This window comes from Magnolia sinica, chromosome 19 (assembly GCF_029962835.1).
Source record: "Magnolia sinica isolate HGM2019 chromosome 19, MsV1, whole genome shotgun sequence".
Classification (NCBI taxonomy): domain Eukaryota; kingdom Viridiplantae; phylum Streptophyta; class Magnoliopsida; order Magnoliales; family Magnoliaceae; genus Magnolia; species Magnolia sinica.
Window position 1 is genome coordinate 45984727 of NC_080591.1, and position 15385 is coordinate 46000111.

General features: G+C 35.3%; 2 protein-coding genes across 3 annotated transcripts; both read left to right on the forward strand.

The window, feature by feature from the left end:
• The first annotated feature begins 6809 nt into the window (after nt 1-6809).
• On the forward strand, nt 6810-12582 carry LOC131235297 (protein FAR1-RELATED SEQUENCE 5-like). 2 transcript variants are annotated; one of them, XM_058232440.1, is made up of 5 exons: nt 8416-11425; nt 11579-11695; nt 11797-11886; nt 12021-12113; nt 12221-12582. In XM_058232440.1, the coding sequence occupies exon 1, from the start codon at nt 9423-9425 to the stop codon at nt 10629-10631; it is 1209 nt and encodes a 402-aa protein (XP_058088423.1). In that variant the 5' UTR covers nt 8416-9422; the 3' UTR covers nt 10632-11425; nt 11579-11695; nt 11797-11886; nt 12021-12113; nt 12221-12582. The 2 variants fall into 2 exon arrangements, 1 of the variants encoding a protein (XP_058088423.1); XR_009166044.1 differs by lacking the exons at nt 8416-11425; nt 12221-12582 and adding an exon at nt 6810-6939 and having other exon boundaries at nt 12021-12213.
• Nucleotides 12583-12682: 100 nt separating this feature from the next.
• On the forward strand, nt 12683-14630 carry LOC131234603 (uncharacterized). The gene is made up of 3 exons (XM_058231536.1): nt 12683-12782; nt 12888-13438; nt 14355-14630. The coding sequence occupies exons 1-3, from the start codon at nt 12683-12685 to the stop codon at nt 14628-14630; spliced, it is 927 nt and encodes a 308-aa protein (XP_058087519.1).
• The last annotated feature ends 755 nt before the right edge of the window (nt 14631-15385 follow it).

Consider the following 15385-nt stretch of genomic DNA (forward strand, 5'->3'; position numbering starts at 1 on the left):
CGATATTTTCAAGGAATTTTCCTATAAACTTGCTGGACAGTTTGTGTCCTATTTCAATGACATCCTCCTAGTCTCAATATGATCGATATTTAAATATCGATATCATCGGGTACTCCTCGATACTTGAACAAATTTATTTGAAAGCTTGTTGATCAGATTTGTGTCCCAATTCGATATCATTGAAGGTCTGTCGATATCATCGAGGTTTGAATTTCGAGGATATCGAGGCTCTCTTCGAGATATCAAAAATCTCATGATTTTCCTTAACTGTATTCTAGACACAGACTAATCATTTTTCAATTTTATCAAGTCGTCCCGATGAACTCGAGATTTGAAAGTCGATGATATCAAACATGCCACCGATTCATCGATAATTCAGTCCAAGATTTTATTGTGGTTGTTGGACATCTGAAGTCCTCATTTTGATAATATCAAGTGAGTTTCGAGGACATCGATAATTGTGTTCGATTTTTTTGAACCACTTATCGATAAATCGATAAAGGAAGAAAACTTAGAGATTTTCTTGATTTTACAAAATAGTTTTCTCACCTTAAACCTTAAGTTGTTCTATCCATTTTTAGGAGTTTTATATACCTAGTGTTTTGGGACAGAGGATGTGAGGCTAAGTTTACCTTGACGAATTCAGGCACACATCTTTTTGAGGCAGACACTTGAATGATCTTCCTATGGGGCTCACTTATCTAGCTGACTCAACACTTACGCCAATTGACAAACCAGTGCACTTTCATACTCTCTTGTTCCTTCTCTAGGTGGGAAGAGATCACCACTGAGTATGTCTCATCTTGATGTAAGTAGACATATTTAAGATCAGCGGGCAAAGGTTTTAGGTCAAGCTTCGGTGCTTTCAGGCTAGACGGTAGAGGCACTATATTGGTTTGGGGCAATTTCTCAAATTGTGGCCTCCACCGGTTAACTTCAAGTACCGATGTAGCATCAAGCAAGGCATCCATCTCCCTAATAATGTCATCATCTAAATAAGGAGAGTGGGCCAAGCATGTCTCTAGAGTGTCAGAGTATAGAGTCAGGAGTCCTCTATCTTCCATGAAAGAATCGATCATGTTAATGTCGTAGGTATCGTCATCATCCTCTCACTGTTTGTTTATGTTGAAAAAGATGTTGAACTCCAATGTCATATTTCCAAAAGATAAATTCATAATTCCATTCCTATAAGTAATGATGGCATTTAATGTTGCAAGGAATAGGCGATTTTCTTTTGTATGTTTTACCGTCTTCTAGTCGTACATAAATCTTTCGAAAAATTGGCATATGAAGGTATTTATTTAACGGCATTCAGTAGAGAGATATTGACCTTCACTTGCTTAAGCACCTCTAGAATATCCTGTGAGTTAGCTAGAGGTTTTGGTGCAATCAAGCATTGAGGGAATAGCGTAATTGGTTTACTTTGAGGTTCCAATTCTAACCTATGTGGAGCATTTAGGTCTATCATTCTCATCTATTTCCGAGTCCTTGGACTTTTCAGTCCTTATCGAAATAGATTTTTCCATTGTCCTCCCACTCCTAAGAGTGGTGATAGACTTAGCTTCCTCCATCTAATTTGAAGAGCTTGAGTCACTTATTTCATTTTGTGGTTTTTGATTGGGGAGGCGTTAGGCTAGAAGCATCCCTTTCTCCCAATTTTCTAGGTGTAACTCAATCTTTTGAATTGATGATCCAAACATTCTCATTGTTGTTTTAAGATCCTGAAATGCTTGCACCATATTTTGGTTGAATAACTCTTGGTTTTGCATGAACTTTTGAACCATATCCTCTTGAGGTTTCGTTTAATTCAGAAATTGGTTAAGGATTCCTTAAGGAGTAGCAGTTTATCCATTCCTCCAACTGAAATTTAGATGGTTCCTCCAACTTAAGTTATATATATTTAAGGTGGGTCCACTGAAAGGTCTTTGTTAGTTGTTTATGGCATTTGATTGCTCATTCAATATCTCTTGAAAAGTAGGAATTGTTGGGCAATTCTCAGTTGTATGTATGTTACAAGCACAAATACCACAAATAACTTCCACAACCTTGTCGGGTTCTACCTTCTTAAGTTTCATGGCCTCGACTTTTCTTGTGAGTTTGGTCATTCTTACATTTATATCATCTTCCTCTTTTAATCCATAAATTCCTCCTCTTTTCTTTGATTGAGTAAGCTTATAAGTGGTGGTTTTTGAGGAGGTATCCCATGATTGGGCATTTTCAGCAAGTTGGCATTTTCAGCAAGTTTATCAAAATAATCCCATGCATCATTAACTTCCTTGTTCATGAATTCCCCATTACACATCATCTCCACAAATTGGCGCATCGGTGAGGTCAATCCCTCATAGAAAAAGCTTGTTATACGCCATATTTTGTAGCTATGTTATGAACATGAATTTATAAGATCCTTAAATCGCTCTCAACATTAGAAGAAGGTCTCATCCTCTTTTTTTACAAAATTCATGATTGCTTTCCTTAAGGTATTTGTTTTATGATAGGGGAAGAACTTTTTAAGGAACTCCCTTGTCATCTTAGCCCATGTGCCAATGAACCTTGGTCTTAAGGAATGTAACCATGACTTGTCCTTTTCTTCCAAACAGAAAGGAAACAATTTCAACCTAACTGTGTCCTTAGACATGCTCATGAAGTGTAATATAGATATTATTTCATCAAACTCTTTCATATGCAAGTATGGACTTTCATATTCCAATCCATGAAACTTAGGGAGGAGTTGAGTTATCCCTGGTTTAATATCCACAGTTTCTTCATTCAATGGGAATATCATGCAGGAAGGTGTGCTCACCCTTGCCAGTTGTAAATAATCTCATAGAGTACAAGGCAGGGGTGCATTATGCACCTTATTTTCATCTTGAACTTCCTCAACATGTGGTTGAGGTTGATTTGCAGCCATCAATTCTACTAACTCAGAGGGTCTCAAGTGATGTCTAATCTGGTAATGGATAGGCAACCCTTCGACTAATCCTCCTTCACTTAAGAGACATCGAGTGCTATCACAAACCCACTTGGGCATGAAACACTCGTAACTTCAAGTAACTAAACAACTAAACCTAAAAAGAAAAACTAGAAAAAATAAAACAAATAAGAGATCTAAAAAAGGTAAGAGAGAGGGTTGGAACAAATTTACCAAATAAGAATTACTATGTTAGGATCCTACAAAACAGAAAACAGTGTTAATTAAAAACAGAAAATCTTAACTTAAAAACAAAGCAGAAAAAAACATTAATCTTAACTTAATTCTAAAACTAATTAATCTCATAAAAATGCAGCTGTAGTCCTTAGCAACGGCGCCAAAAACTTGTTCACAACACTAAGTGTAGGGACGCGATGTATTAATAACTCGGTAAGACCGAGGTTGAATCCACGGGGACTAAACTTCTGAAAATAACTAGAACTAGAAAAACATCTAAATTGAAATCAGAATAATTGAGAGTAATGGTAAATAATGTTAATTAAAACTTATGAATTTAAAAATAGGGAACTAGGGTGCCAAGGATCCACTTGTAGCTATCAAGATGCTACGTTACTTGATACAAGGAACATAATTGGAATTTGAGTCTTATCCTATCCAATTGGAAGATAAAACAATTAAATCAAATCTAAACTTTTCATTGACCTAATTCTCAATGGAAGAGAATTGTGATGATTGAAAGGGATTCACCACCCTACTATGTCCAAGAGACGATGGTGAACAACGGGATTTACGAATTTCACTATCTCAAAACAAGAAAAGAAGATATCCAAAGCTATCAAAGCATCTATTGTAATTTAAGTCATAATAAATCACAGAAAACTGAAAATATTCCCTTAATATCAAACTAGAAATTAATGAAGTTCAATAAGAACAAGAATCAAAACAAAATAAACATCCCCATATGCTACAAGCTTCACCTCTTAGTCCCTAGCTAAGAGGTTTAAGCAACCATAGACATGATTGAAATCAAATTTCTTAAACAAAGCATGAAAAATAAACTAGAGAAGAAGAAAAACTCTTTGGCGGCTGCTCCACCCTTGTGTATGCTCATTAAGACCTTTTCAAACCCTAAAAAATGCTTTGAATCATCCTAGGGAGTCCTATTTATAGTTGTGGAACTCCAACTTCGCACTTAGTTGGAAAATTTTAGAAATCGCCCCAAATTTATGCACTCTGCACAGTTTTCCAAAATAGGCTTGAAGTTCCAGAATATGCTTTTTCAGGATAATTTTAGGAATATATTTGTTTTCACGACAATTTCAGGATTCATTTTCTTCACTTTAAATCTTTGATTTTCTTCATTCCTCACTTGGTTTTCTTGGATCTTTGGCATGTGAATTCTTTATTAATGACTTTTGAATCTTTAAATCTTCATTTAGTAATCTTTTGAGCATAAATCTTCCTTTTGGCATCAATTTTACCTTAAGCTCTTGAAATCACCTCGCATATGAAAACATGCATAATTAAATTGATTAAGCACTATCATGTTTATAAAACCAAGGTATAAATAGGGAAGAAATGTGCAATATTTCACACTCAACAGTGGGTTTTACCCCAATTTTCCAGCTAGATGTGTATCCCCAGTTATGAGTGCATCTGCATGCATTTATGCATTTAAATAAGATCACATAATAGCTTGTTATTATGTTATATGTCTGTATTTGAAACTATACTTAATTAATATGTTGTGTGTATAATCTTGATGGAATTTCTTACTAAGTTGGCCACTCACATTATTTGATGTGTACTGTACCAAACAGGTGATAAATGGATAAAGCAAGTTGGTAGGGAGTGCGAGGAGGCTCCTAAGGAGGTTGGAAAGGATCTAAGAGACGAGGAGCCATTCCCCAGTGTGGCTGAGCTATACGAGCTCAACCAGTAGATTTATAATTCTTTTCCTTCGCTAGCTTTATCTCGTACATTTGGTTATACTTGGTTTGGACCCTTTTGGATTTATATTTTGATGATATTAGCCCTGATAATTTTTGGTACGGTTATACTTATTTATCTGTTGATGCCACTACTTAATGCATGCTACTTTGATTATTATTAGATAATACTTTGACTATGAGAAAATATGAGAAACAAATCCACGTGTAATTTTATCCTAAAATGAAATATTCTTATTGTGATTGAATAAAAATCTAACCATATATATATATATATATATATATATATATATATATATATATATATATATATATATATATATATAAAGCACAATTAGAGAAAAAGTTTTTTCGAATCCTACGAGTGGCAATAAACCACAATCTAAAGGGAAATCTAAGAAGAAAAAGTGGGGTTATAATGATGGTTGCAGAAGCCAAACCCTATAACCCTATAATGTCTGCATTGTGTTTCTTATCTATAGTATTCGAATAGACATGGAATGTTATTTGTGTGGAGACTCACGAGGTAGAATAAGTTGTGATGGGCTCAACTTTTTCAGGTCTTTTTTTTAAATTATTAAATTTGGTCTTGGTCCCCTCACTAACGCTTGCCAAAACCCATTCCCATTGAAGGGTTTTCTAAAGCATGCAAGGTATGAAAAATCTAGGAACAATAAGAAATCCACATAAAATAATTCATAGCTTTCCAATCAGGTACAAATTTTGGTTTATTTGTTATTTTCGTATTTGATGCATAGATTGGTCCTTTTATTCGAAAGTTTAGTCTAACACCTTAGCCCTGTTTCAAGGCTGATATGCCGGCTTTCATTGCCATCTTCATTTGGGATAGATTAGGAGAAACATTCCTGTTGAATAATCAGCATTGGCAAATCAATAGTTTCTTGGCAGCTTAATCAATATAATCCTAATTGTATAATTTTTATTTATTTTTTATTTTTTATTTTTTTTTGTTTTCTAAAATTTAATAAGATTTAAATAGGGATCAAGGCTATAAATCTAAAACATGGCTTTTTCAATCAGGTATGAATTTTGGTTTATAATTTGTTATTGTTTGATCTTCATAAAATTGGTCTTTTTATTATACAATTTAGATTAACACTTTAGCTCCAGGGCTAATATGTTGGCCTTTATCGTCTCCTTCATCTGGGATAGAAAAAGAGAACTCTTATTGTCAAAGAATCAACATCGGGACATCGATAGTTTCTTGGCAGGTTAATCAATTTAATACTTACTGTATTATTTTTTGTTTTCTAAAATCCCATAAGATTTAAACAGGGATCTTCGCAGCTGTAAATCTAAAACATGGATTTTGAAGACCTTTTATATTCCTCCGTTACATTTGTAGGTTGTTTTTGGGCTGGGATGTATGCATGTGGCTTGTAATTCGGCAGTATTGGTTAGTAATGAAATCTTTACTTACATTGAAAATGTTACTCCATAAAAACTTAGGTGAGCTGCACTAGCAGAATAAAGTAAAATTAGGCCTAAAACCTTTTATGTTGCCAAGATGTGGCTAGTTTTGATACTCAACCAAATTAACTTTTGTATCTTCCCTTCATTTAGGTGAGTCACAACCTAATGAAAGGCTCCATAAAAGTCACACACCATGATGGGAATGCGGATAAATCAAACAGGGCACTGGACAGACTTCATTTTGAGCCGATGAAAAAGGGAATCGGATTGTGTACTGAGTAACTCAGTACCGTAAGGGCTACTGAGTTGAGGTGGCGGCGTTTCATTGGCCCTCATATGTGGGGCCGGCTTCACTCCTTCAAACGGCAGAGCAAACGGCGTTAGCCCGTTTCTCTCTCCAGTTGTGTAGAGAGATTCTCTCCGCGTCTCTCCCGCCGTGCAGAAAAAAAAAAAGAAAACAAAAAAGAAGGAAAATCTCTCCAGCTGTGCAAGGAAAGAAGAAGAAGAAGAAGAAGAAGAAGCAGAGAGGGAGAGCTTCGTAGGTCTCTCCTGTCGATCTCTTCGTCTCCCTCTTGAGTTCAACCTCCCTCTCTTTCTCAGATCGACATCAACTCCTTTCTCTACATGGTGATGTTGATTTAGGATTAAGAATTTTTCTCCTTTCTCTTCTCTCTTTACTTGGTGATGTTGATTCAAGATTAGGGATTTTGCTCCCTTCGGTTGACAGTTTTATGAGAGATTAGAGATTAGGGTTTGAAATTGCAAATCCGCAGTAGGGAATTTTTCAAATCCCTAATCCATAACTTGAGATTTTTCAAATTTATAATTCCTAATTAACATTTTCATATTAGAAATTGAAAATTCATGTTAGGGGATTTTTCAAATCCCTAATCCATAACTCGAGATTCTTCAAATTTCTAATTAGCATTTTTCAATCCCTAATCCATAGTAGGGGGATTCCCTATTTGTTTTTTTTTTTTTTTAATTTTTATAGAGATAACATTCCTAATCAAATGTGCATTTTTTTTTCAATCCCTAATTAGGATTTTGCATTTGTAAATTTAATTGGGGACTTTTTTTTAATCCAATTACGATTTTCAATTTTTAATCCATGGGCTGTATGCAAGCAAACTGTATAGTTATTCTTGGGTCAAACATTATATCCTACCTCTTTTAGTTATGCTTTTACAGGGGATCTTGTGCTTTATTATTTGGAAATGACATAAATCACATGTGATCTGTATTAATCATGAAGAAATGACATAAATCAATGGAAATTATTTAGAAATTATAAAACAGATTTTTTTTAAAAAGCCATATTATTGTTAAGCATGTAACACAAAATCGCTGCTCAGTAGAAGACAAATGCATAAAGAGCTTTCCTCCAGTTCTTGAGGTTTTTTTTTTTTTTCCTGATTCATAATTGCCTCTGAATTACTGAGTTTGGTCTCTTAACTTTATTATAACAACAACAGAATTATTATTCAATTGAGACTTTCAACCTGGAATTCCTAAAAGAAAACGTTGCATGTCTTATCAGAATAGTATTGAGTAATCTCAGGGTTCACTTGGGTGTCTTGGACTAGCAGTTTTAAAGGGGAGTAGTTTCCATAAAAGATTGCATGGAATAGATAGCCTACTCATTTCTGCTCCTTAAGAAGAAATGAACCAGAACCTCATTTTAGGCTGGTATGAAACCAGAAAACCCACTCGATGTAGAATCCATTTTCTGTTATATCCGAGAAAGTCACCTTCTCAACTGCAGGTGGTGTGAAAAGGTTTCCACTGGAAATGTGGTTTAAGAATACTTCAAATTACAGCAAATAGGCCATCTCTAGTGTCCCAAACATGCTGATTGCAGCTGGATCAATGTCTTTGCATCAATCAGTTCAGATGAGCTGGCCTTTTGCAGTTGCTTTTTTTTTTTTTTCTTTGTTGGCTTAAATGTCGCTATATATAGTTTTGAAGGATGTCAATAGTGTGCTCAGCAGTCTGTTTTCCTCTATTGAAAATCATGCAAGTGGTATGTGTGTAATGTTGATCTCCTAAACCGTTGTAATTTGCTTTTCTTAGGCAAGTAATTTTCCCGCTATCTTTGCCTTCTAATAAAGTAATTGTCATCTTTCCAAAAAAAATAAATACAAGCGGTATGTGTGACCCTTCATCCAATGGAATGCACCATGGAGATGTTGTTGCCCAAAATCTTTGAATATCAACTCAATCTTTAATGTTTGGTTGAGGATGGCTCATCTTTGTATAACTTACCTCATTGCTAACCTCCCTTGGGAAACCCAGCTTTTCCTTCTTTTCAAATTGAACAAACCTATGGATTCCACATTTACAGTCATAGAAATATGGCTACGGTTTTTGTTTATCTAGTCGTATTGCCTATGTTTCTGTGCATAACTATAACCATTATTGTTATATCCCACGTGCATATTTTACATTATGAACTAAATTGTATGCATGGTTTGTACGCCTTTTACTTTTGAAGGTCAATTATTGAAATGGATGATAAAATCTTGGAAAGTCAAGCATGTTCTTAAACATATCGAAGGTTACAATTTGATATTGAAATAGATGTTCAAGATGCAAGCCAGTGCAATGAAGATGTAAAGCAAGATGTACTATTCAACATAGGTGATATATTAGATGAAGAACCAAAATTAGGAATGGAGTTTTCTTCTGATGAAAGTGCATATAATTTTTATAATAGCTATGCTAAAAGGATAGGGTTCAGTGCTCGAAGGGGATGGATACAAAAATCAGATGAAGACATCATGGTTTTCAGAGAATTTTGTTGTTCTAAAGAAGGTCGAAAACATGAAAAGAAGCAAACCGATCTCGTAAGGTCTACCCGTCCGATTACAAGAACGAATTGTAAAGCAAGCATGATGATTAAGCTTCAGAAGAATGGAAAATATAGTGTAAATAAGTTTGTGGTAGAGCATAACCATGAGGTTGTTACACCAACGAAGGTGCACATGTTAAGGTCACACAGAAGCTTGACTGATGATCAAAAAGCTAACATAGATATCATAAATGATTCAGGAATAACACCAAGAGCAGGTGTCGAATATTTTAGTAGACAATCTGGAGGTTGAGAGAATATGGGTTTCACGCCAGTTGATTACAAGAACTACTTACAGAGAAAGCGAATGAAAGTGATGGAAAAGGGTGATGCAGGAGCTGTATTGGAGTACTTTCAACAAAAGCAAATTGATGATCCATCTTTCTTTTATGCTATACAAGTAGATAAAGATAATCAAATGACGAACATGTTCTGGGCAGATGGAAGGTCATTAGTGGACTATAGTGTTTTTAGGGATGTCATTTGCTTTGATACTACATATAGGATAAATAGTTATGGACGGCCTTTTGCCCCATTTATTGGGGTAAATCATCATAAGCAGACTGTAATATTTGGTGCGTCCTTACTATACGATGAAACGATTGAATCTTTCAAGTGGTTGTTTCAAACATTTTTAAGTGCGATGTTTGGAAAACAACCAATGACAATACTAACAGACCAAGATGCTGCAATGGCCAATGCATTAGCTTCAGTGATGCCAGAAACATATCATCGTCTATGTATGTGGCATATATACCAAAATGTTGCAAAACACCTTAGCAATGTATTTAATGGTTTAAAAAGTTTTGGTTCTGATTTTAGTAAGTGTGTATATGATTATGAGGAAGAGGAAGAGTTTCTAGCTGCATGGAATAACTTGCTTGAGAAATATGATTTAGTACAGAACAAGTGGCTACAGAATTTGTTTAAAGAAAGAGAGAAATGGGCTATGGTTTATGGAAGAAATACATTTTGTGCTGACATGAAGAGCACACAACGGAGTGAGAGCATGAATGGCGTATTGAAAAAATATTTGAGCTCTAAATATAATCTTTTACGTTTCTTCACTCATTACGAACAAGTAGTGGCCGAACGACGATGCAAGGAATCTAAAGCTGATTTCAATATGAGGCAGAGTACCCCAATATTGTTTGCTGATGTCACAATGTTAAAGGAAGCAGCAAAATCATATACTCCAGAAATATTTGAAATATTTCAAAATGAGTATAAGAAGTGGCTAAGTCATGCAATGTTTAAATGTGGTGAGTTTGGAACGGTTGTCGAGTTTCGAGTTGTTTTTAAAGGTAAAATAGAAGGGCGTACCATTAGATTTGACTCATTAGATAGTACAGTGAGGTGTAGCTGTAAGAAATTTGAATTTGTGGGGATCTTATGTAGTCACGTATTAAAAGTTTTAAATTATTATAATATAGATGTGATTCATCCTCGTTATATTCTGAAGAGATAGCAAAGAGATGTAAAGGTAGGTTATGCTAAAGATTATACTGGGTTAACAATACAAGCTGACTGCAATGTTACTTCAAGTAAATGGTACAATCACTTGTGTCGCAAGCTTCTGAAAGTTGCAGCAATTGCTGGGGAACATGAAGAGGTCTTCAAAGTAGCTGATAAATATGCAGATATATATCATGATCAAGTGATGGAATGTACGAAAAGAATCAAAGAACTTCCATTAATGTCCGATATTGTTAAAGAAAGTGAAGATGATGCACCTACATGCCATTTGTTGACCAAAAGTTTAAATACCGAACATGCACACTCTGAACCCACAGAAAGTTTACATACTGAAGGTGCACCTTCCAATCTGACCTCAAGCGTACATACTGAAAGCACATTCCCTGAGCCAATTGAAATTGAAAACACTGAAAGCGTACGCTCTCGGCTAACCAAAAAACAAGTTACTTTTGTTGATAGTATGGGTACACAAATTGTAAGAGGGATTAAAGTAAAGCCCAAAGTTCGAAGCAACCATCGTGCGTTTAAAAATCCACTAGATCGAATGAGGAAGAAAAGATCCTTATCTGAAACCGTTCAACCACAAGCAAGTCAAATGTTGATGGTGAAGGGAAACAATCATGCACCAAACGTCATGCACCATGCTTCATTTCAACCTTCACATTATATGGTGTGGGTTACCTTCCTGACCCTAGTGGATCTATCAATGCATCAGTGGTTCAGTGTGGGTACCAACTACATGATGCTAGCATGTTTCAACAAAACCTTTTCAACGTTGGATATCAGGTATAATTGAAGATTAATTTAGTAAACTTGTAATATTCTATATTGTCATCTTAAAAAGAAAAAGAAAAAAAGAAAGAAGTTATAATATTACATATAACATTTATATCATTTCTACTTATTGGAGTTTTTATTATTGTGTTGTCGCTCTTTTAGAATTCAAATATTACCGGAGTGAGTTGTTCTGGATCCCAACCAAGTATTAACTTCTACCAGCAAAATCCCTCAAGCACCCCACATGATTCATCTACGGGAAGCGTCTTGCTTAGCCAGGTAAAAAGGATTATTTGTATTTGACATATTATTGAATATACCTTTTGAATTTATATATGGTAAAAAATCGTATTAACTAATATGTGAATTTTCATATGCAGCCATCATTACCATCATATGATAACAATCAATTGTTGGGGTGTGAAGATTGCCACCCACGTTCGAGTAATTAGTATTTCTTTTTTTCAAAGGTAAGCATGTGTTCTAAGTAGTGTTCTATGATGATAATGCAAATTTTGGTATAACCCAATTTGTCTTAAATGTATTTTTTTAATTATTACTTATCTTGCACTTAATTTTTATCATTATTTTATCTTGGATGCAGGTGGAGATGCAACTGCTGTCAGGGGTGGGCTAACTCTTTTTGTCAAGCCCACCTAATTGATTCTTAAAAAATAGTGATTGTCTTATACAATAGGTGAGGCCCATTTCTTTTTGGGGCACTTGCCTAAATGATTGTACGGCTATACAAGAAAGGGAGTAGAAGAACCATCTAGCAGTTTTTTTCTACCAATTGTTTTAAAGGTCAGGATTTCCAAGCTCATCATTCAAATCAAACAACAGGGAGTGCAAAGTGAAGAAAGATTTTTTTTAATTAATTAATTTATTTTTATTTTTTTTGAATTTTGCAATGTCTTTGTGAAGAAAGATTTATTAAAAAGCATAAATAAGGGGTGTTGAAAGATTTATTGAATTTATTTATTTATTTATTTATATACCCCCGTTGTTACTTTTAGATTTTGGGTTTTATCATTGTTCTGTGGTAACCATTTTTTCAATTGCCTAATTTAATATAAGCAATCTGCAGTAAGGAATGTATTTTTGATGTTGGAACCTTTTTGTATTCTTTCACATGACATTAATGTCACATATCAGTTTAATCTCTCTCTCTCTCTCTCTCTCTCTCTCTCTCTCGTTGAAATTTCAATTGTGCACTTGTTCAAACCAAGGATTGGAAATTGGTTTCAGTTTACCTTATCAGTCACCATGGAAATGGGGTTGTATTGCCGCTCATATTGCCCCGTTTCAGGCTATTTTGATCTGCGATACACCCATATCATTAGCCACAAAAACCTGTTTATACCAGGTGATACTAACCATCAAAGGTTAGAGGGACATTTTGAAAATATTAAAACTTATGGCATTCTGAAAATATCGCTGAGTTGAACACGTGTGGAACATGTTCTGGTAGCAGCCTGCTCTGCGCTGACCCTAAAGTCATCGTCAATCGTCCTTTTCTTTTCCAATGGGATCAATGAGATTGTCGCTCAGCAGCTCCAAGATGAATTCGGGGCCTCTGAGTTTCAAGCTGAGTTCTCTCTTCCTAATTCCAGTATTTTCACAGAATTAGAAGAGGAGTGGGTTTATGTAACTGTGAGAGGGAAACCTTCAGCATTCCAGCTAAATATCGACTGCATTGAGAAAAGTGAATTGAGTTTGGACCATGGCATGAAAGATCCTGTTATGGGAGCTGCTAATCTAGAACCAACTGAAAATCACGAGGGATTTATTTCAACTGATGCATTCAGTTCTCTGATTTCAACAATGAGATCGAACTTCATGGGTGTGGTTGCTGCTAAACCAGAAGCGATCTTGGGCGAGAATCTGATAAATTTTGATACAACGGCTTTGGTCGCCCTTGTGTCAGGAATAAGTAATGGTGGTGCAGAACTGTTGTTGGCAGCAACAGAAAGTGAGATGATAAAGCTTTTTAAGAACAATGTCAAGTTCGTGATGGCACAGGTAATCTATCCACTTTCAAGCTTTTCACTGCTTCTCCCATAGGGAATTTGAATGCAGGATTCCATTATTTCTAACCTTGTATAGCATGGTACCCTAGGTTTGGCTATTAGTCATTAAGCTTAGCAATTTAGGTTTAGGGTGCAGCGAGCATGGTGAGTTTGGGATGCATGCTTTTGTGGTTTCAGACTTTAGATGGTGAGATTGTTAAACTGCATGAGGTTGTTTTCTGAAGAACTTTGTAGATAGTTTTAAACTCAAAACCCATTATGCCTCTTTTTAGTTTTTGTTAGTTGGGGTTAATCCATGGTCACCAGATGTTTGTTGACACGAAGCAATATTTTCAATATTCTATTGGATAGAGACCCATGAAGTGGAAGTTGAGAAATAGTGGGCTGAGCTTTTTACCTTGTCACTTGCAGCACTGGACTGCAAAGTCATGATGTCTTTTTTTTTTTTTTTTTTTTGAAAGATGAGATTTTATTAAAAAGAAAAGAAAAACAGCGAGCCCAACAGAAACCAAACCAAGCAGAAAAAAGGAAGAAACACCTAAAAAGACAAGCTAAACTACACACAACCATACCCACATCTGGCAAGAGAAAACCCAAACCAACGAAGTCATGATGTTGTGTTTATATTAATATTCGAAAACATAACTCTACTTGGAAAACTCTTTCAGTTTGGGTTCAACAGGCTGCAAGGATGAAAGTTTCGTTGATTGAATACAACAAGGGCTAAGTTGATCATTGGTTCAGTGTGGGTGTAAAATTAGTGGGATGAGTATATGCAAATCAATCAAGTCGGGTGTAGAAATAGTGGGTCTAAGGCTAATAGCATTTAATCGTTGCTTGTCACTTTACAATCACAGCATTTATGATTGGGTTTCTCTGTTTGAAGTCCAAAACTTTCCTTTTTTCAGGTGATGTCCGAGCTTCAGAATCCAATTCTAGGGGAATTGAGAGGTGTGCTATCTTGTAAGAGAGGTGTCATCCGTGAAAGTGTTCTTTCGGAGTTGAAGGAGGTGTCATCTGTGAAAATTGGTAAAAGGGATTTAATCCGTAGCCATAGAAATATAGCTACGGTTATTATCCATCGAACGACCGTCGTTGTAGGTGCCGAGCCGATTTCTGTAGCCAAAAGTACCTATAGATATAGCTACAGTTATAAAATTATCAGCTACGGTCAATATCCGTAGCTATATCCTAGATTTTAAAAAAAACTATAATCATTCATTCATTCAATTACCACCTGCATAATCATTCATTCAATTACCACCTGAATAATCATTCATTCGTTCATTCAATTACCACCTACATAATCATTCATTCATTTTCCACCTAAATAATCATTCATTCGTTCATTCAATTACCACCTGTATAATCATTCATTCATTCAATTACAACCATTCATTCAATAATGAATGCTTGTAATTGAATGAATGAATCACTAACTTAAGTTCAACTTGTGTTTTATCATTTAGAACTCATCCAAAATACATTAATTTTCAGAAGGAAAGCTACGGGTATTAAGGCATTTGGAAATGCCACCAAAGTTACCTTAGAAGCAAATCTGTTAATACCATGCCTAGTGACGCTGTATGTACTCCAACCTTGGATCACTTGCACTCCTCCTTCAAATGCTTAGAGTTGCCTTGGACCACACTTGGTCGAACTATAGCTACAAATTCAAAGAATATAAAGAATAAATAAAAAGGACAGTTACCCAAGCTGGACCCTTGATGAACTGTTTCATCATCTGTATGCGTGCTTTGCTAATTTCTCGCTTTAGCTCCTGCTAAAAAAAGTTGTACGTGTAAATTTAATTTCAATGAAGAAACTACATTTCGTCTCCTACTCCTTCATGTTGACAGAAGTACTTTAGAGAAGCAACAAAGCAAACCTGAATTTGCTCTAAAACAAAGCGCAGGCCCTTGATTGTTGCAATGACAAA

Bases quoted from the DNA above. Each gene is read 5' to 3' on its own strand.
- LOC131235297 (XM_058232440.1), top strand. From the start codon at position 9,423: ATGGGTTTCACGCCAGTTGATTACAAGAACTACTTACAGAGAAAGCGA.
- LOC131234603 (XM_058231536.1), top strand. From the start codon at position 12,683: ATGGAAATGGGGTTGTATTGCCGCTCATATTGCCCCGTTTCAGGCTAT. The intron at 12,783-12,887 runs GTGATACTAACC...ATGTTCTGGTAG, and splicing joins CAAAAACCTGTTTATACCAG to CAGCCTGCTCTGCGCTGACC. The intron at 13,439-14,354 runs GTAATCTATCCA...TCCTTTTTTCAG, and splicing joins TCAAGTTCGTGATGGCACAG to GTGATGTCCGAGCTTCAGAA.